At 37.9% G+C, this 23,406-nt stretch overlaps 1 protein-coding gene across 9 annotated transcripts in view; it reads right to left on the bottom strand.

The window, feature by feature from the left end:
* Positions 1-23,406, bottom strand: part of KDM4C (lysine demethylase 4C) — a 413,529-nt gene that overhangs the window by 150,409 nt on the left and 239,714 nt on the right. For all 9 annotated transcript variants that reach the window (XR_013387736.1, XM_077911907.1, XM_077911913.1 and 6 more), the window contains one exon: positions 99-280. Coding sequence is in view for 8 of the 9 variants with exons in the window: in XM_077911907.1 (XP_077768033.1) it covers positions 99-280 (182 nt within the window). In the remaining variant the exon portion in view is untranslated. The remainder of the gene's footprint in view (positions 1-98; positions 281-23,406) is intronic.

The following is a 23,406-nucleotide window of genomic DNA, read 5'->3' as shown; positions in this document are numbered from 1 at the left end:
CCCTTTTCATGTGTACACACACCTTACAATGATTCATCTGTGTTTTTACAGCCATACAGAAAGTGTAGCAGTGACAGTAACCCCTCCACCCTTATTACCTTGTAGTATGGCATAAGGAGAGCACAGATGGCACAGTGTGGCTCCATTTTGGCCATGGTTGCATTATACTCCTGTTCAGCCACAAAGTTTGGGGACTTCGTCTGCCAAAGGTGGACCAAAGGCTTCGCCCAAGACTCTGTTTCTTCCACTTCCTCCTCAATCGATGGAACCTCAGGCAATTCTTGAAAAACAAGGCATGAAAACACAGTGAGCATGGGACCGAGGGAAAAACCAAAACAACCTGGTTATAAAAGAAGCAAACATTCCAAAGTATCATTGATATTAATGTCAGACAGGAAACTTATTTTAGCTTTCAAATACATTCTGAGAGAAGCAGAACAACAACAAAAAAAATGTCCTTATCATCCTCTTCATCTTCAAGGGCAAGGTCAGATGTGATGGCCAGACAATGAGCCTCCTATTGATGGCCTCCCTATCCATGCCAGGAATAACTAAACTGCTCCCTCCTTCAACTTCATTACTTCTGTATTTGTACTGCTACCATAAACACCTCCCATGGGAAAATAGCTTGTATCTGTGAAATTACCTTCCAGCTACCAGAGAAATTCATTGGCCCAGTAACTGCCTTACCAGTATTTTCAGTTTCCTCACCTAACACTGTATATATGGCTTAATAAATATTTATTAATCGAACTTCATTTAATTAACTTTTGGGTTTGAGAATTCATGACAATAACATTTACAGAGCACCTATCACATGCCAAGCAATACAGCGCCATTATATGAATATGGAAAAGAATTCCTATTCAAATCTTATTTGCTCAATATAACACCCCCAGAGGCTCAAATCTCTTAAATATGTATATCTGTTAACATGAATGAGGCAGAGATTACTCCACAAAAATAGCACTTTACAAAATTTTATAGAAAGCCAGAAAAATACAGAAAGACATAACAGGTTATGAGAAAAAATTCCTAATGCCTATACCAAAGGACAGTATATCACAGCAGGTGGCAGCAATCACAGCTACATCTAGGACTTAACATCTTCAGCTGTGACACATTCTAAAACTCCTCATCACTAGCTGTCATAGTCTTATAAATAAATACTGGGGAGCAATGTCCTCAAGTGCCAAGCACAGGGGCTTCTATGAACCAGGGTGTGCCAGCCCTTGCCTTGTTGACTTAACCATTTTTAAAAAGTCAAAATAGATTTGCTTAGATGGAAAAATAAGAAGAGCTAAATGAAGCTGAAAAGAACTCAAAAGACATCAAATGCCAACTGAAGTGAAAGGGAATGTTCCTGCTTCCATGTTGGTGGTGGTGGTGTTATTATCATTATTATCATTATTATTAACAATGGAAAATGCTTAGTACTTAGCCAAGCAGTATCTGAAAACAAAAGGTAAGATACCTTAGCCTCTGTTTGCAGTGAAGTAATCTGACACTAAACATACACTGTTTCCACCTCAGTCTCCCTCCAATACAGAACAGAAGACTTCCTATGAAGACTTAGATTTGACAAATGAAAGATGAGAGGAGAAGAGTTGACCAGGAATTTGAAATACCATTAAGTCCTTAACTCACAGGCTAATATCTACCACATACACGCTAAAAATGGGATCTAAACAAAAAGAAATCCTTGGAGTTTGAATAGCTATTCCCTCTTCCACAGTAGATTTATCATATCACTTGCTTTATTATAAAAGATTGAAACACACAAGATAGATGATGCTCTTACCCCTTTGGTTGGTCATAAGTTAACCTGAGGAGTTCTCAAAATATTTTCAGGGACAGAGGAAAACTATTTAATTCTCAAAAGCTTAACAACAAAAAAGAAGTAGAGGAGAAGGACAATTCCTAACAAGGAAGCCAGAGAGCAGGAGGGTAATGCAAGCCGTGGCACTGGACCTAGGATAGCCTGATTCAACTGGAGCTTTTCTCAGACTTTCTCAACAGACCTGGGAGAGAATCCTTCTCTAACAGATGTCCTTCCCCAAAGATGAGGTTGCACTCTGCTCCAACAAGTATTATCTTGTTTGGATAATCTCTGGGCCAGAATACATAGTGAGCACTGTAATGATGTAATATCATTAGTTAAAAGCAGCATGGCAGCAAAATCGTGCAGCACGAAGTACAGGGAACTGTTAGTCCAGAGACCTAGCTTTAAATTCAAAATTCAAACCCTTTGATTCAGAAGGCCTATATGGCTTTGGGTAAAATAGATTTTCACATAGTAAGAATTCCTTTTTCACCTACTTCAGAGGTTTTTTTTTTTCTTTTTAATATTAAAATGAAATACTGTAAAACTTTTTATATTCGAAAGTGCTGGAATTCTTTGTAAAGTCCCAAGTGACATAACTGTATATACTGTTATGTAAAATCCATCTAATCATTTTATTTTCATTTGATCTGTTTATCAATTAAGTGCTACAATACTTTATCAGGAGGAAAATAGGGTACATTGAATCTTAAATATATGATATTATTCATATTTTAATTTAGCTTTGAAAACCAAAAACAGGGATGCCTGGGTAGCTTAGTGGTTCAGAGTCTGAACCGGCTAAGGTCCTTTGGCTCAGGTCCTGATCCCGGGGTCCCGGGATAGAATTTTTCCAGCCTGCTTAAGATTCTCTCTGCCTCTCCTCACCCCTTTTCTCCCCTCCCTCTAAATTAATAAATATCAAATTAGTTCTTACAACATCCTTGTAAAAGAAAAAGGCAAGGGTAGATATTATCAAACAAAAAAAGACATGAACACTGTAGGCATTTAATGAATAATAATGTTTTTATTACTAAAATCATAGCTTTTTTATACCAGCATAGCAACCACCAGAAGATTGTGCATAGCTCTGAGTCTCATCCTGAATGCCATAGATTGCTATAGATTCAGGAGAGGGTGAGACAAATGAAAAATCCCTTGGTATAAGTGCATAAAGCTTAGGAAATCTGTGAAAACATTACTAGCAGTTACTGTATTCCTAACAAGAACAAAAGAAGGGCCAATAGTGTGACAGCCATTCTCAAAGGTCTGTGGACTTCCAGACACATACAGCACATTTCACAAAGTCTGTAGAGTCAAAACTACTTTCAAAATAACATGAAGATGTTTTTTGCCTATGTCACCCTGGCAATAATTTTGTTAAATTTGTGATAAATATGGGATATATGCATAAAGTACTGCTGCACAATAAAGTTCAATATTTGTCTTGGGGAAAAGCATATGTGCAACTAGTTGAACTGTAAGTTGAATAAGTTGTCTCTTTCATGAAACACCATTTTTCCTTGAAAGAATAATTAACAAACTATGGTAAATTAGGGTCTTAGAAGGAATTTTCATAAGTGAAAAAAGAAAGCCTGTCATTTAAAAAAAAAAAAAAACTATTCAGAGTGTTTGCTGATAGTGGTAAATTCAAGTTTTTTTTTGTTTTGTTTTGTTTTGTTTTTTTTTTTTTTTTTAAATTCAAGTTTATGAGTCAAAATTAAAATTCTGGAAAACATGTATCCACTATTGTAATCCTGACAGCTTCCCAATACTTAAAGCTGGTTCTGATAGTACTAATAGTGATGATATAAAACATAATATTTAAAGATTATATAAAGAGACCTATATAACTCAGATCTGTTTACCAACACATGATGTTCCAAAATCATGCATGTGTAAAAGACTCACTCAGAGTGCAAGACAGACCAATGAATTTTTATCAATAAAGTACAAAGAGTTCATTGATGTGATTTCAGATTCCACATTGCAACTACTTTTTTAAGAACTAACATATGCCAAATTTTGGTTTAGTGTCAAAGAAGAAGATCCATAATTATCTGAAAGGTTATAAAAATATTGTACCCCTTCCAAACACATATCTGTGTGCGGCTGGACATTCCTCACATACTTTAAAACCAGACCCATGGGAAGGGAAGGGAAAAAGAATAGGAAGAGAAAGGACATGACAAGATTAAACAAAACCTCTTTGGGGTCCTCAAAACACTTAAGGACACGGGGGGGGGGGGGGATGTCCTGAGAGCAAAAAGGTTGATAATCATTAATATATACATAGTGATATAGATATTCATCAAAAATATTAGTATCATAGAGTTACTGTTGAACAAATACAGCCCTAATAAAACTGGTGCAGGCTCTGTTCTCACAGCCAGGTCAGAATTCCATAAACTGTTTTCCTTAATCGATATATGATGCTTAAACAAAAAGAAAACATGTCAATACTGGAAGAAGGCATCCTTTTCTCTCAGTTCCTCCATTAAGGTCTGAAAGATTTGTTAGCTATAGTAGAAAACAAATTCTATGCCACCAGCACTTCATTTTTCTTCTTAGTGAGTCTCTTACTTCATGAAGGCAATCTAAACTCACAAAAACGTTCCCATTACTCTGTAGTGAGCGAAATACTGCTAAGAAAAGCCATGAGCCTAAACATACAGTAGCTTCTTAAATTTACATAAGCTATTGTACAGAATTCACAGAAGCAGTTTATAACACAGCTCTAGACACAATGTTCTTAGGAGCTTTGTCCTGAGTAAATGTAAGCAATGGCTTAGGTGGCCTGGATGGCCAGCTCCCTAACAACCTCTACTACCATGGGGGAACAGGGAAAACACATACTACCTTAGATAAATATAGTGAAGTAACTTGTTGAAAATGTTACTGCCTTCAAGAGTTGTTCTGAAATGTGATGTAATGAATACTGGGTATTATATAAGACTGGTGAATCACTGACTTCTACCTCTGAAACCAATAATACATTATATGTTAATTAATTATAAGTTAATTAATTGAATTTAAATAAAATTTTTAAGACATTAAAAAAGAGCTGCTCTGAAATTTTTTAGTTGCCACAAAAACAGTAAGTTGAATTACATGATAAAAGAACTTGTCCAAAGGCAAAATACCAAGCTCCTAGATCATGCACACAATACACTGAAACAGTTTTTAATAGTATTAAAAAGATTCTTTCTGGCAAGAGTTGCAATAACTTATACTAGACAAAATAGACTTTAAAATAAAGACTGTAACAAGGGACAAAGAAGGACATTATACCATAATAAAGGAGACAATCCAACAAGAAGATAAAACAATTGTAAAAATTTATGCACCCAACATGGGGGAGCACCCAAATACATAAAAACAGTTCATAACAAACACAAAGGAACTAATTAATAATAATACAATAATAATAGGGGACATTAACACTGCACTTACATCAATGGACAGATCATCTAAACAGAAAATCAACAATGAAGCAGTGGCTTTGAATGACAGACTGGACCAAATGGACTTAACAGACATATTCAGAACATTCCATCCTAAAACAGAAGAATATATCTTCTTTTCAAGTGCACATGGAACGTTCTCCAGACTAGATCTCATTTTAGGCTACAAAACAAATCTCAAGAAAGTCAAAAAGACTGAAGTCATACCACATGTCTTTTCTGATCACAACACTATGAAAATAGAAATCAACCACAGTAAAAAAAAAATCTGAAAAGATGACAAATAAATAGGGGTTAATTCAATGAGGTAATAAAAGGAGAAATAAAACAGTACGTGGAAACAAATTAAACAGTCCAAAACATAAGGAACACAGCAAAAACAGGTCTAAGGATTTTTATAACAATACAGGCCTACCTCAAGAAGTAATAAGAATGTCAAATAAACAACCCAACTTTATACCTAAAAGAACCTAGAAAAAGAACAACAAACAAAACCTAAAACCAGCAGAAGGAAGGAAATAATAGATTACAGTAGAAATAAATGATATAAAACTAAAAATACAATAGAACAGATAAATGAAACCAGAAGCTGACTTAAAAAAAATTAAAATTGATAAATCTCTAGCCAGACTTATTAAGAAAAAAAGAGAAAAGACCCAAATTAAAAAAAAACACACAAATGAAAGAAAAGTAACAACACCACAAAAATATAAACAATTGTAAGAACATATTATGAGCAACTATATGCCAACAAATTTGAAACCAAGAAGAAATGGATAAATTCCTAAAAACATATAAACTACCAAAACTGAAATGGGAAGAAAAGAAAATTTGAATAGATCAATAACCAGCAAAGAAGTTAAATCAGTAGTCAAAAAACTCCCAACAAAACTCCAAGACCAGATGGCTTCACAGCCAAATTCTGCCAAACATTTAATATTTATTCTTCTCAAAGTTAATACCTATTCTTTTCAAAGAATCCCAAAAATAGAAGAGGGAGGAAAACTTCCAAATTAATTCTAAGAAGCCAGCATTACCTTAATACCCAAACCAGATAAAGACACCAGAAAAAAAGAGAACTATAGGCCAGTATCTCTGATGAACATGGATGCAAAAATTTCCAACAAAACACTAGCAAACAAGATCTAACAATACATTTAAAAATCATTCACCACAATCAAGTGGGATTTATTTCTGGGTTGCCAGGATGGTTCAATATGCATAAATCTTTCAACGTGATACATCACATCAGTAAAAGAAAGAATAAGAACCATATGATCATTTCAACAGACACAGGAAAAGCATTTGCCAAAGCACAACATCCATTCATGATACAAACTTTCAACAAAGTAGGTTTAGAGGAAATATACCTCAACATAATAAAAGCCGTCTATGAAAAACCCACAACTAACATCGTTCTCAATGGGGGAAAATGGAGAGCCTTTTCCCTAAGGTCAGGAACAAGACAAGGATATCCACTCTCACCACGTTTATTCAACATAGTATTGGAAGTCCTAGCCACAGCAATTGGACAACAAAAAGAAATAAAAGTCACCCAAATCAGCAAGGAAGAAGTCAAACTTTCACTACTGGTAGATAATATGATACTCTATATAGAAAGCCCAAAAGACTTCACCAAAAAACATTTAGAACTTATAAATAAATTCTACAGAATCAGAGGATACAAAAATAAATGTACAGAAATCTGTTGCATTTCTATACACTAATAATGAAGCAACAGAAAGAGGAATTAAGAAAACAATGCCATTTACAATTACACCAAAAATAATTAGATACGTAGGAATAAACCTAACTAAAAGAGGTGATAGACCTATATACTCTGAAAACTAGAAAATATTGAGGTAAGAAATTGAAGATGACATAAAGAAATGGAAAGACATTTCATGCTTATGGATTGGAAGAACAAATATTGTTAAATTGTCTATACTACCCAAACCAATCTACACCCTTAATGCAATCCCTATCAAAATATCAACAGCATTTTTCACAGAAAAGAATAAACAAATCCAAAATGTGTATGAAACCACCAAAGAGGGGATCCCTGGGTGGCTTAGCGGTTTGGCGCCTGCCTTTGGCCCAGGGCGCGATCCTGGAGTCCCACGATCGAGTCCCGCGTCGGGCTCCTGGTGTGGAGCCTGCTTCTCCCTCTGCCTGTGTCTCTGCCTCTCTCTCTCTCTCTCTATGTCTATCATAAATAAATAAATCTTTAAAAAAAAAAAAAAAAAGAAAAAAGAAACCACCAAAGACCCCAAATGGTCAAAGCAATCTTGAAAAAGACAAACAAGGCAGCCCAGGTGGCTCAGCGGTTTAGTCCGCCTTCCGCCCAGGGCCTAATCCTGGAGACCTGGGATCGAGTCCCACATCAGGCTGCCTGCATGGAGCCTGCTTCTCCCTCTGCCTGTGTTTCTGCCTCTCTCTCTCTCTCTCTCTCTCTCTTTCTCTGTGTGTGTGTCTCTCATGAATAAATATATAAAATATTTTTTAAAAAAAGAAAGGAAAAGAAAAGAAGAAAAGTTGGAGGCATCACAATTCCGGACTTCAAGTTATATTACAAAGCTGTAGTAATCCAAACAGTATGGTACTTGCACAAAAACACAGAGACTAATAGAACAGAATAGAAAACCCAGAAATAAAGCCATGATTATACAGTTACTTAATGTTTGATAAAGCAGGAAGGAATATCCAATGGGAAAAGGCAGTCTCTTCAACAAATGGTGCTGGGAAAACTGGACAGCAACATGTAAAAAAAATGAAACCAGACCACTTTCTTACACCATACACAAACATAAATTTGAAATGGATTAAATTCCTTAATGTGAGACCTGAAACCATAAAAATCCTAGACTAGCACACAGGCAGTAATTTCTCTGACATTAGCCATAGCAACCTGTTCCTAGATAGGTCCTTAAGGAAAAGGAAACAGAAGCAAAAACACATTCTTGGTACTATGTCAAAATAAAAAGCTTTTGCACAGCAAAGAAAATGATCAACAAAACTAAAAGGCAATCTACAAAATGGGAAAAGATATTTGCAAATGACATATGTGATAAAGGATTAGTACCCAAAATATATAAAGAACATATGAAACTCAACACCTAAAACACAAATAATCCAAATTAAAAAATGGGCAGAAGACATGACATATATTTCTCTAAAGAAGACATCCAGATGGCCAACAGGCACACGAAAGGATGTTCATCACCACTTACCATCAAGGAAATGCAAATCAAAACTACATTGAGGTATCTCACACTTGTCAGAATGACTAAAATAAAAAACACAAGAAACAGCAAGGATGTGGAGAAAAAGGAACTCTCATGTACTACTGTGGAGAATGCAAATTGGTCCAGCCACTCTGGGAAACAATATGGGGGTTCCCCAAAAGGTTAAAAATAGAACTACTCTATGATCCAGCAATCACACTATTAGGTATTTACCCAAATGATATAAAAATACTGATTTGAAGGGACACATGTCATGTATCCCAATGCTTATAGCAATATTATCAATAACAGCCATATTATGGAAAGAACCCAAATGCCCATCAACTGATGAATAAAGAAGTTGTGGTATATATCTACAATGGAATATTACTCAGCCATTAAAAAGAATGAAATCTTGCCATTTGCAACAATGTGGATGAAGTGTATTATGCTAAGCAAAATAAATCAGAGAAAGACAAATACCATATGATTTCATTCATGTGGAATTTAAGAAACAAAGGAACAAAGGGGAAAAAAGAGAGATAGGCAAACTAAAAAACAGGCATATTAACTATAGAGAAAAAAAATTATGGTTCCCAGAAAAGATGGGTGAAATAAGTGATAGGGATTAAAGAATGTACTTTTGTGATAAGCATCTGGTGATGTATGGAAATACTGAATCGCTATACTGTACACATGAAACTAATATAAGATGGTATGTTAACTAACTGGAATTAAAATAAAAACTTACAAAATTAAAAATTAGCAGCTCCTGGCTGGCTTAGTCAGTAGAGAGTATGAGTGTTGATCTTGGGGTCATCAGTTTGATCTCCAGGTTGTGTATAGTGATTACTTAAAATCTTTTTAAAAATTTAAAAATAAAATTTTTTTTTTACTTATACATAAAAAAATCAAACATTGCCTCTAAGTCTGAATATTTCTAGCAAACATAAAAGCTCTTGGAGAAAACTAGTACAAATAGATATGCACACAGAACCCAAGAATAGTGCTTAGAAAGAATTAAGAGGTAAACCAACAGTATTGGATTTATATATGTGACAGCACTAAGAAGCAACCACACTTCTGCCACTTAGATAAAATCAAAATAAGCAGCCCCTCATAGACAGTCTGCTTACAACTCACCCCATCCTTCATCAATGTATCTTAAATGCACCTCCAAAATATTCCTCCATGTTTGCTATTCAAATCATACTTTGTGTGATATTGTGATAAAAAAAAAAAAAAGAAACATATTTAATCTTTGATCCAGTTCCTGGCAGAGAGCTTCTAAAACCCTAGGAATTTCCTGAGTGATATGGGTGAGAAGAGCACCATAGTGTGAAATATTCGGTCTCAGTTCTTAGCTCTTGACACTAGAACTTCGAAGACTCCTAGAAAAGTATCCTTTGTATGCTAATCAGACTGGTAGCTGGGGGCCCCTTAGACAGCTTCAGGATAGGTGCAGGTTACCAGAGAGCCCAAGGCATGATTAGAGGGTTGGCACTTCAGCCCCACCTCTGGCCTCAGTGGAAGGGAGAGGGGCTGGGGATTGAGTTAAATTGCCAAATAATGATGATTTATTCAACCATGTGAACAACCAAGCCTCCATAAAAGCCATTAATGCAAAATGGACAAAGTTCCTAAAAATTATAAAAAATCATAAAAATCCTAGAAGAGAGCACAGGTAGTAATTTCTCTGACATTGGCCATAGCAACATTTTTCTAGATAGGTGTGCTGAGGCAAGGGAAACAAAAGCAAAAATAAACTATTGGAACTACATCAAAACAAAAAGCTTCTACACAGCAAAAGAAACAATCAACAAAACTCAAAAACAATTTATTGAATGGAAGAATTATCTACAAATGACACATCTGATAATGAGTTAGTATCCAAAATATATAAAGAATTTATAAACTCAACACCCAAAACACAAATAATCCAATTAAAAACTAGGCAGAAGACATGAGCAGACATTTCTCTAAGGAAGATATCCAAGATGGCCAACAAACACATGAAAAGATTCTCAACATCACTCATCATCGGGGAAATGCTAATAAAAAGTACGAGCTATCACCTCATATCTGTCGGAATGGCTAAAAGCAAACACAAGAAGCAAGTGTTGGTGAGGATGTGGAAAAAGGAACCCTTGTGCACGGTTGGTGGGATGCAAACTGGTGCAATCACTGTGGAAAACAGTATAGTAGATTTTTCAAAAAATTATAAACAGAATTATCACATGATTCAATAATTCCACTACTAGGTATTTACCCAAAGAATACAAAACACTAATTCAAAAGATATATGCACCCCTATGTTTATTGCAGCATTATTTACAATAGCCAAATATGGAAGAAGGCCAAGTGTCCAAGGATAGATGAATGGATAAAGACGTTGTGGTAGGGGATCCCTGGGTGGCGCAGCGGTTTGGCGCCTGCCTTTGGCCCAGGGCGCGATCCTGGAGACCCGGGATCGAGTCCCACGTCGGGCTCTCGGTGCATGGGGCCTGCTTCTCTCTGCCTCTCTCTCTCCCTCTGTTACTATCATAAATAAATAAATTAAAAAAAAAAAAAAAGACGTTGTGGTATATATAATGAAATATTACTCAGTCATAAAAAAGAATGAAATCTTGTCATTTGCAATGACACAGATAGACCTAGAGAATATAATGGTAAATAAGTCAGAGAAAGAAAATACCATATGATTTCACTTATATGTGAAGTTATGAAACAAAACAAATGAAAAAGGGAAATAAACACAAACCAAGAAAATAGACTCTTACCTAAAGAGAACAAACAATAGGTTACATGAGATACCAGCCATAATGCTGCTACCCATTACTATGTAAGACCTAGTGTTTCAAAAAAAAAAAAAAAAAGACCTAGTGTTTCAACAGACAATGATTCCTTCCCTTCTGGGTCTCCAGCATTAATCTATGGGGTCTGCAGCAGAGTCTTTGCAAACATCATCTGCAAAATTTTCATCCAGAAAATTACCTAAAATATATGCCCTAAATATTAAACTTTTAACATGACAAGGCAGATTGGAAGAGGAAGAACTAATCTACACAGGCATTCAATTACCTCTTATTATATAAACATTTCTATATATATATATATAGAATATATATATATATATATAGAATATAAAGATCTATATTTTCAGGGGGAAAAATGCCCTTATTCTCCTAGTCATTCAAAAACATCACTAAATATTATTCATGATAAAAAGATTAATGTCCTTTACAAAAGTATCCCCCTAAAAGTGCTCATTTAGAAATATATAAATAAATTATGGCATGGCCATTATTATGCCAGCATTAGAAAAGATGTTTTATGGGTTTTTGTTTTGGTTTGGTTTTTAAGTAGGCTCCATGAAATTCAGTTTCTAGTGCGGGGCTTGAACTTACAGCCCTGAGATCAAGACCTGAGCTGAGATCAAGACTTGGACTCTTAACCAACTGAGCCACCCAAGTGCCCCTAGAAAAGATGCTTTTAAAGAGCATTACTGAAATATAATAAATATGAATACATATATAATAGTAAGTGAATATGAATACTGCATTAATAAATTTAAAACAGGTGCAAAATTATATAGAGAGGGAATGTCAATTCTATAAAAATATATTTAAAAATGTGGAATAAAGGAAAGGGAATCTCTAAGTTTTTGTAATTATAAAAATATGCAATCTTTAAAGTTAAAAAAAAAAAACCTGCAGTCAGAATAATATTAGGTAGCTCCTATGAATTGGGGAAAACAGTTTAAAAGCAGACTTATGTCAGATTTATTCACTCCTCTGTAAAGTCTTTTTGACAAATTTCGCTTAGTAAGTGCGAGTAGATTTCTCAACAGAAAAACATTTGGGCCATTATTGAATGAAGGGCTGTTGCCAGGACTTACTAATGGAATCCAGCAGATGGGAAAAGCCATCTACTCTACTATAGTATGATTTTCCCTTTACCAATCACCACAAGCATTTTGTGGCTGGGGTTATGTTCCAGTGATGTGTTTTGGCTGCTCGAGCATTATTCTCTGCTATGAAGAGCACAATAGCATCTGTTAACTTTCAGGTACTTGAGCTAAATCTCAGTCTGGGAGGCATTATATATTTTTTCAAATATCCTGGAAGAAATTGTGGGGGAGGAGGATGAGGGGAGAAGAGCGAGGGCATAAATGAACTGCTCAAACAAATAAATTCAAACTTGGGTAGCTTATTGTTCCTATACAGACTACTTAATAATCTGTACACAAACTGAATTTCAATGATTTTATGAATCACTGAGTTTCAAAGGTTTGTAAAGCTGTGTTCAAAGGTACAAAAGAGGAGCACCTGGGTGGCTCAGTCTGCTAAGTGTCTGCCTTTGATTCGGGTCATAGTCCTGGGGTCCTGGGATCAAGCCTCATGTCAGGCTCCCTGCTCAGCAGGCAATCTGCTTCTCCCTCTCCCTCTGCTGCTCCCCCTGCTTGTGTGTTCTCACTCACACATTTTCTCTCTCAAATAAATACATAAAATCTTAAAAAAAATACAAAAAAAATTTATAGGACTTTTAGGTATGGTTTTACTGGGAAGTATTGACATAGAGGAAAAATTAAATTATATACCAAGGAAAAATGAAATCCCCTAAAATGCTAATGTGATCATGGATAACAGAGAATTCTGTTTTAGTTCTAAAGCATTTAAAAAAAATATTTATTTATTTGAGAGAGAGAGAGAGAGAGAACAGGGGGAAGGGCAGAGCAAGATGGAGAGAAACTCAAGTAGATTCCCTGTTGAGTGCAGAGCTTCATATGGGGCTTGATCTCAAGACCCTGAGATTATGACCTGAGCTGAAACGAACAGTCAGATGCTTATCCAAATGAACCACCCAGGTACCCCAGTTCTAAAGCACTTCTTAAACTAAATGGATTGACATAGTTTTATTCTTTATGCTTAACATTACAATAACAGAGATGTCAAAACATTTCAAAGGATACATTCCAACTTGTTCAATACACTGTTTTAAACAACAGAAATAGGGGCACCTGGGTGAAGCAGTCAGTTGAGCATCTGACTTTTGGTTTCAGTTCAGGTTGTGGTCTTGGGGTCGTGGGATTGAGCCTGGTATCCGGCTCTGTGCTCCGGGCAGAGACTGCTTAAGAATCTCTCCCTCCTTTTGCTCCTCACCACCGCCCCCCCCCCTATTCTCTCAAATAAATAAATCTGTAAAAAGAAAGAAACATTCCAAAGCACACTCCTTTAAAATTCCTATTACACAAAAATGCCCTGATACTTATAGTACCTGTGAGGAGGTGAGTTTCATGGAGAACTTTACCATAATTATCAATATTACTTAAACTTGTTAGAGGATGTTAGCTTATATTTCACCTATGTACCATTCTTACAAAACACAGAGACAGCAACAGGAACTACTTTGAATGGTCTATTTTGCCAACAGATGGCCAGTTCTTAGAAATACATCTTTATATGTGTTCACTTCAGCTTCTTTTCTCAGGACTGGGGCTGTTACCAGGGGTTCCTAACATGATAAAGTAGAAAGAGTATAAACTTAGAAACAAGACAGGATTTAAAGCCTGTTATCTAACAATTATCAGCCTCGTGGCCCTGGACAAGTGATTTAAAGTCTCTGAGCTCAGTTTTCTCAACAGAATAATCTATCTTCAAGAATTATATATAACAATTGCCAGAAATGTATACAACAGGAAGAGTACGGCATGGTCAGTTCTCACATTGTGGTCAGGACGGGAACAAGAAAACTCCTAAAGGAAAACTGCCCTACTTTTGGAAAACTAGCTGACAACATGGTAGCACAAGGAGAATTTTCTGAGCATCATATCAAAGAATAGTCAAAGGGCCAGCCTGGGTGGCTCAGCAGTTTAGCGCCGCCTTCAGCCCAGGGCTTGATCCTGGAGACCCGGGATCGAGTTCCACGTCCAGCTCCCTGCGTGAAGCCTGCTTCTCCCTCTGCCTGTGTCTCTGCCTCTCTCTCTCTCTCTCCCTGTGTGTGTGTCTCTCTCAGTAATAAATAAATAAAATCTTTAAAACAAAACAAAACAAAGACAGGTCAAAAATTGAGCCTAAGAAACTCACAGTGTGCTAGCTAATAGGACAGATGCTGAAAATTAGCAATAAAAACAAATAGTCCTTTACCTTCAAAGAGTTCAAAATTTCCCATGAGAGAAATCTCCAATTTCCTAAACTATTTTATTAAAAGCATCTATAATACAAAGTCAAAAACTGGCTGAACAAGATCTCAAAGCAAAGAACCACTAGCATGTTGCAATTTACATGCAAAACAAAAGCTCCCCTTAGCTAAAAGCCCTGGTCATCTACATAAAGGCAGCAAGATCCTGAGACATTTTGACCCAAGCACTGCAGAACTGCTTGGCATTTTAAACAAAACAGTTGCTTAGGAGACAAATAAGAACTTCATGTGGAGTGGCTATGATGCCAACTACTAGGGAAACAGGCACCCTGACTACTTGGAGAGAAGGCACAGAAATAACAAGATGACAAGGTGGCAAATGTTTATTCTGCCTCCACAATTAAAGCCACCACGTAATCCTATCAGCTATGCTTCTTGTTGCTCTTCCAACATGCCACATTCAGTGCCTCTTGGGGGCCTCTGTACTCACTGTTGTCTCCCAAGAAGATTCTTACTCTAGATCCCTAGGCAAACTTACTTACAGTCATTATAAAGTATATTTCCTCAAGAAAAGATATTAACAATTATGGAAATACTTGAGTAATATTCAAACATGTTCACCTATTATAGCAAACCTTTTCTCCTTTTTATTAGCATGGCAAAATCACTACATGGTCCAATCTTGACAATGTTTCCCCAAAATGAAAACATAAGCAGAAAAGATATAAGAAAAACAAAACAAAACCCACAACACTATACAGAATTGAAATGACGACAGAGTGGGCCACTTCCTGATCACTCACTCACATGTCACTTAAGCTATCACTCCCAACCCCCAGCAATGAAAACTCCCCTCCTAAAAGCAGGACAACGGTCCCTAAATATCAGCCTGCAGAAAGAACACTGCCAGCTCAGGACTAAGTTTTCAACAATCAGAGGCAAAAGAAAGAAAATGAAGACCACCAAGTAATCATAAAATTAAATTTTAGTCTATGTAAACTCTGTAAATTTTGCATACTTATTCTTGATCGTCATAATTAGCTTTACAATCAAACAAAAGGTGGCAATAAAAATTCAGAAAATATGGTACAAAATATGGGATAATCGAGTGGCCTACAGGGTTAAGACATCTCTGTCTCCAGGGAAAGGGGGTTGTGTACAAGTGTAAGGAAATGTAGAATAATACATTAAGTTGTGTGAAGTTACAGTTTCTGTAGATAAAAAATAAAATATTGACAATTTCAAACATTTCAACCTAATACAATATTTTTCTAAAGAATGGAACGTACCACAATTATGTAGTACCAAAAGATAATCCTCAGATGTTTCTATCAGACTTTAAGAGTAACAAAACACACGATTTCAAAAGAATCAAAGTCTTGACTATCATTTTACAATCCCAATGCTTATAGCACACTCAGATGCCTCATCATAAGACTTCATGCCAGCCACTGATTCTAAAAAGTACAGAAAGCAATCATATAAGTTAAAAGTTAGCATTTTTCCCTCTAATTCAATCAAACATTAATGAAGCCAGTAGCATAACAAAAGCAAGGTGTTTTTTTATTTTTATCTCCCATTCTGCAATAAAAGTCAACACCATTGGAGCTTCCAATGGAATTTACTGACAGAGAAATCAAGCTAAACTGAGAATGCCTGACAATTATTACTCAGCTGAGTGCTAGATAAAATATCCATTAAATCTGAGTGCCAACAACATTTAATGTTTTATGTCCACATAATGCAGGAAAACAGGCTGTGACCTATCAACAGACATTCCTAGCCAATCTACTTAGTAATCTGCTGAAGTTGTTGTTTTATTGCTTAAACAGACAAAAATACAACTGTGCTTATTATGAAAGTGTAATATTACCTCAAGCAAATAAGATTTGATGGAACAAAGAGAAGAAAGAGATCACTATGTAAAAATTAATAACATTTGGAGCATGACATGCAACAGTCAGTCATAAAATGGCAATTGTTTTTTAAAACTGGCAGGGAAATTTTTACATAGGGGAAACACTGTTGATGAAGGATGTTCCTATACTTCAATGTTTTGCTTTTCAATGAAAGGCTAACATGGGGCAAGGGACTAGACTACATAGTATCCTCTATTACATATTCATAATATTCAAGTTTGAATGAAACTTTAGGGTTTGAAAGAAAATTTAGGACTACTAATGAGAACATGATAAGCCTCAGAGAGATTACATGACCTTGTTCTCCAGCGCCACATAGCTATTAACAGCCAAGGAAAGACCAGAACAAGGTTTCTGGTTGCCACCATTAATAGTCATGTACTCATTACCATCTGGTAAAATAAACAAATGGGTGCTTTCAATATTTAAAATAAAATTGTTATCTTATTGATTGATTTCTAAAGATTTTATTTATTTATTCATGAGAGGCACAGAGAGAGAGAGAGAGAGAGACAGGCAGAGGGAGAAGCAGGCTCCATGCAGGGAGCCCGATGTGGGACTCTACCCCATGGCTCTGGGATCATGCCCTGAGCCAAAGGCAGATGCTCAACCACTGAGCCACCCAGGTGTCCCAATTGTTATCTAACTTAGTACTTAGATAATATTTGTAAAGTTTGAATCAATAAAAGGCATCACTATTATATTTGGTCAACATATCCACTAATCCTTAAAATAAAAGAAATAAAATGATGACTGGCAGATCTATACCAATTCTGTTAGAAAGGAGGGAATTACAGTATGCCAGAGACTAAAGGGCATAATTCTCCCCTAAAACAACTACCTACCAAAGGTAAGTGAAACATTTTTAAATTCTAAAAAATGTCCTTTTGTTAGAGGAACAAATGCAAAGTGCCCAGGAACCAGTTCGTACACTAGTAGCACTTACAATGACTGAATGACAAAGGCTAAACTTCAGAAAATATCACAGGAACTATCAAGCAATCCCAGAAGAAAACAAAAATCTCTAATGAAGTGAAATCAGTGGGTAGTTCCAGTTGTGGGAAGATGTGCTTCAGACTGATTCAGCATGCAACTACATCATAAACATGAGCATTTTAACCAAAGGAATGTGAAACAGAGAAAACCGCTTGGGAAAGTAATCAAATTTTGTCAGATTTTCATTTCTGAGATTACTTAATTATGCTTAATTATGCTTATATGTATACATTTTATTCTTTAAAATAACTAAAATATTTTGAAATAGGTTAAATGGGTTAAATAACTGTCAAACGCCAAGAATAATCTGTAAGTAAGGCAGCAATTTCTATCTCTTCCATCTCTATATTTAAATATTTAATCCATTACTAAATCAATTATAATATTAATATAGACAGATTGTCTAAAAAAATAAATTGCTGTAACATTGCCTGAAATATACTCCTAATCTAACCCTCAAGGCACTCAGACATTACAGAGATAGGGATCAAGGTCTAAGCTGTCTTTAATTTCAAAGAGATGCTTAGCAGCTCATTACTGTACTGCACTTGCTGAATTGATGATTTATAAAGAGTTTTCCAGACAGTTCAGATTAGAGAAAATTAGAGCCATGGCAGGGCTTTAATCTGAATATTGTCAATTTTCAAACTTGTAGGTGCGGTCACCTTTGTAGTTGGGTAAACATGCTACAGATGAGTATCTGGATCTTTCAACCTTTCTATATAATTATAAATCATAAAATTATAGTTGAAGAATTAGAAATAAAAATTTGGTCCACTAGGGATGAACTCAACATATCACCACATGTCATTTTAGGGTATTTGAAATGCCAAAAATCCATTCCTGAGCCCCTAAGTTAGAAATCCCAATCTTTTCTGGCAAATTCTCATATTTCACCCAAGTAGAAACAGAAGCCAAAATCAGTCAGAAAACTGAAAAAAGCGGGGATGAAAGGGTGAGGTGGGTGGTGCCTGGGTGGTTTACTGGGTTTAGCATTTGACTTCAGCTCAGGTCTTGATCTCGGGGTCCTGGATCAAACCCTGCATTGAGCTCCCCACTCAGGGGGAGTCTGCTTCTCTCTCTCCCTTTTCTTTTCCCTCTCCCCCCACTCGTGCCCTCTATCTCTCTCTCAAATAAATAGGTAAAATCTTTGAAAACCAAAAACCCCAAACAACTGATAAGGGACATCTAGGCCAGGACTTTAGTCAGGGTCTATTTTCCAGTAGTAAAGCAGATTCCACTTTAGAGTGGGTTCAAAAGATTTTGTAATTGTTTCTGCTAGATGCCTGAGACCCACTTTGACTTTAAATTTCTGACTTAGCATAAGACACACATGTGACGGCAGTCCTATGGTTAAGAACTGTTAGGATGACTTTCTCTTATTACCTATCCCCTTTCCCCATTCCAGCCCAGACCCAGGTAGCAAGCCCTCTCGTCCTTTGCCTGTTATGGTCAGCTCTGTGTGTCTGTGGGATCCTATGAAGTTCCCTATTTCCCAGCATATTTACCCCAAACAGCCACAGCAGGAGATCTCCTCTACCAATGTGAGGTTGTGAGGTTGTTTCTCTCTGAATCCCCCCTGGATTAGCTCAACTATCAACCTTCTACCTATTCTTCAGGATTATATCACAATAAGCACAAACATTCCCTCCATGCAAACACTGCTCTGAGTGCTCCACACAATGTTTTAACTCTCAAAACAACGCCACGTGGCTGATGATGCTATAGCCGTACTGTGTAAACACAGCTATCAAAGCAGGGAGGTCGGGATCCCTGGGTGGCGCAGCGGTTTGGCGCCTGCCTTTGGCCCAGGGCGCAATCCTGGAGACCTGGGATCGAATCCCACGTCGGGCTCCCGGTGTATGGAGCCTGCTTCTCCCTCTGCCTGTGTCTCTGCCTCTCTCTCTCTTTCTCTCTCTCTCTCTCTGTGTGACTATCAAATAAAAATTTATAAAAAAAAAAAAAAAAAGCAGGGAGGTCTCAGAGCTCACAGAGAGCTGCAGCCAGCTGATCAGGACTGTAGGCAGGGACAAACATTTGATATGGCTTTGCCCCTCCATGAGTGTGGAAGGTTGATTTTTGTTGTTGTTGTTCTTTTAAGTTATTTTTACTTACTTAACAGAGAGAGCCAGAGAGCACAAACCAAGGGTTGGGGGGAGGCAAAGGGAGAAGGAGAAGCAGACTCTCCCCTGAGGAAGGAGCCTAGTGTGGAGCTCCATACCAGGATCTGAGCCAAAGGCTTAAGCGACTGAGCTACCCAGGCATCCAAGGTTGATTGTTTTATCAATTATTTCTGGTTCTTTTGCAAATGGAGGATTATTTGGTAATCTAATCCATCACACCTTGACACTCCATGTCTCTTTAAAATACTTTTTCTGCCCAAATTAAAAAAAAAAATGTGTTTGAAAATGAAAAATTACCAATATACAAAACAAAACGAAGATCACGTGATAACAATCTTATATGTTTTCTTATAAACTTTCAACTTACTTTTAAAACTCTCCAACAAAACTGACTTGACAGCATGAGTATGTCAACTTCAAGTGCCACCAGCAGCAGTAGAGATCACTATATGGAATATTACTATATCAGCCACTACCTTGTTCATGATGCCTCTTATGTGTTTACAGGGCTGCCCTTAGTGCACACTTGCTTGAGAAACATTAACCTTATCAACTCACCAAGGGAGTTAGGTGCACAGGAAGTACAAAAGCAGTAAACATCATAAAAGTCGATGGTAGGAAAAGCTGGAAATTTTACAAATGTAAATTTAAAAGAAATGCATACATATATGAAGGATGAGAGCTTCAGAGAACAAAGAATGAACCATGAGGGGTCAGGCAAGGCGATTGACAAAATTCATGTTCAGTATATCAGTATAGGAGGAGGTTTGGAATCTGTCAGCACGATTAAAGTGCTGCTGATGAAAACCCCAGTCAGCAAACACATGAGGAGTTAGACATTTGTGAATGTGAATGACCTCAAACTAGGAAGAAAAGTAACAAATACAAATACACACTGCAGTGCTAGGCAAGCAACTGCCCCATTTGGATATCATTACTCTGGGAGCCCTCAGGTTTCCAAAGCATCAGCCATGTCTGTAACATGGCAGTTTCATTTCAACTTTGAACATGTCCTAGGATTTGGCACAATGGTAAAGAAGATTCTAATACAGTCGCAATACAAAACTGGGTGAGCTAAGATATGTATTCAGCTAATTAAAACTGTGTGTTTTCCTATACACATACACATATAGAGAATATTTCCTGGACAAGAACTTAGATTTTCCTTTAACATGACAGTATATATCATATTAAAGTATTTGACTAATGGCTAATTTCAAAGTTACTGATCACCAGGGCTTTCTTGCTTTTGAATCCACAGGTGATTTAAGCCACAGTGGTTAACTCTAAACTAGGCTGGGAAGGCAAGATGAAAGGAGTGAGTTCAGAGAGACAGACAAATAATGAAGCATAATATAAAGTGACAAGTGGCATACTGGTGGTATACTAGAGCTAAGTATACATATAACAAGACAGCAGAGGTATGGACAGGAGGAATAAGTGGTGAGCAGAGATTGGTTCAAGAAGGAAAAGAGAGTAGCACAGGTGAAGCAATAGTTGGCAGGGATCCCTGGGTGGCACAGCGGTTTAGAGCCTGCCTTTGGCCCAGGGCGCGATCCTGGAGACCCGGGATCAAATCCCACGTCGGGCTCCCGGTGCATGGAGCCTGCTTCTCCCTCTGCCTATGTCTCTGCCTCTCTCTCTCTCTCTGTGTGACTATCATAAATAAATAAAAACTAAAAAAAAAAAAAAAAAAAAAGTTGGCAGAAGTGCATCGAAGTAAACAAGCAGATTACATTCAGAAGGGAAAAATGTTGAATGGATGAAAAGGAGGATTCATGGAGGGTAGTTGAGAGGAATGAAGCTGAAAAGCGAAGCTGGTACGGGATCATGATGGCCTTAAAGTCACTTATCCTGCATCAAGGCTGGAATATTAAGGGAAATGTGTGAGACCCTTTGAGCCCTCATCTTCACCAACCAAGGAAAAAGAAATATTGTGGTAGATTTCTGAGCTTGCAACCCTACAATGAGTCCATCCCCTCAATCCTAGTACCGAGGCCAGGCAACAGTGTTCTTGGAGCTTGCCTAGTTTACCAATACTGCATGCACACTCTCCTTCCTTACAGGTGGCACTCAACCACAAAGTGCTGAAACTGGAGAACAGGAATATGCCATTATGTTGGTTGACATATCATATGAGGAGGAATAAGGAAATGCTTCAAAACTAAAAATGACCCATCCAGTCTTCTCTCTTACATTTTAATTCAACATTTCTATTAATTACTTTCATAAACAGAAAAAAATATAGAGTATTAATCCATGTTCCAGGATCACGTTGCACAGCTGTCTAACTTAGGAAAATACAACTGAAAAACATTTCAGTTAAAAGGAAACCAGAGGCAGCTTAGAAATTTCTTTTCAATTATAAATAATAAAATATTCAGTACACATTTAAGATTTTTTTCACAAAAAACAAAAACAAAGAAGAATTAGATATTAGGAGGGAGGGGCAAGATGGCGGAAGAGTAGGGTCTCCAAATCACCTGTCCCCACCAAATTACCTAGATAACCTTCAAATTACCCTGAAAATCTATGAATTCGGCCTGAGATTTAAAGAGAGAACAGCTGGAATGCTACAGTGAGAAGAGTTCGCACTTCTATCAAGGTAGGAAGACGGGGAGAAAAAAGAAATAAAGGAACAAAAGGCCTCCAAGGGGGAGGGGCCCCGCGAGGAGCCGGGCTAAGGCCGGGGCGAGTGTCCCCAGGACAGGAGAGCCCCGTCCCGGAGAAGCAGGAGCTGCACCAACCTTCCCGGGCGGAAAGGCGCCCGCAGGGAGTTAGAGCAGGACCCCAGGAGGGCGGGGATGCCCTCAGGCTTCCGGGGACACTAACAGACACCTGCACCCTGGGGAGAGTGCGCCGAGCTCCCTAAGGGCTGCTCGGAGGGACTCGGGTGGCGGCTCCGTTGGACGGGGCTGCAGGGCCCGGGAGCAGCTCAGAGGGGCTCGGGAAGAGGAAGAGGCTCCGTGCAGAGGGAGCTGCATCGCTCCGGGAGCAGCGCGGCAGGGCTTGGGCGGTGGCTCCGCGGGGAGGGGGCTGTGCGGCCAGGAGCCGAATCCAACAGCGAAGGCCCCAGAGGACAGGGCACCGGGACACAGCCCAGGATCCGGCCGCCCCCGGGGGCAGGCATAGGCCAGGAGGGCCCAGGACAGCAAGGACACTCCTGCCCCGAGCTGAGCAAATCAGCGGCCCCACCCCGGAGCATCCAGGCCCTGCAGATGGAGAGCTCTGTAGTCACTGCAGGAGCTGACTCCAGGGCTCCAGAGCTGGCCGCTGCCACTGCGGTTGTTCCTCCTGGGCCTCATGGGGTAAACAACCCCCACTGAGCCCTGCACCAGGCAGGGGGCAGAGAAGCTCCCCCAAGTGCTAACACCTGAAAATCAACACAACAGGCCCCTCCACGAGAAGACCAGCTAGACGGACAACTTCCAGGGGAAGTCAAGGGACTTAAAGTATACAGAATCAGAAGATACTCCCCCGTGGTTCTTTTTTTTTTTTTTGCTTTTTGATTTGTTTCCTTCCTCCACCTTTTATTTTTCTTCTCTTTTTTTTTTGTTTTTTTCTTCCTTTTTTCTTTTTCTCTTTTCTTTCCTTCTTTTTCTCCTGTCTTTTCCTCCCTTTCCCAATACAACTTGCTTTTGGCCACTCTGCACTGAGCAAAATGACTAGAAGGAAAACCTCACCTCAAAAGAAAGAATCAGAAACAGTCCTCTCTCC

This window comes from Canis aureus, chromosome 10 (genome assembly GCF_053574225.1).
Source record: "Canis aureus isolate CA01 chromosome 10, VMU_Caureus_v.1.0, whole genome shotgun sequence".
In the NCBI taxonomy this organism is placed as follows: Eukaryota; Metazoa; Chordata; class Mammalia; order Carnivora; family Canidae; genus Canis; species Canis aureus.
Note: the sequence above shows the minus strand (reverse complement) of the source record. Positions and strands in the feature narration are given on the sequence as shown.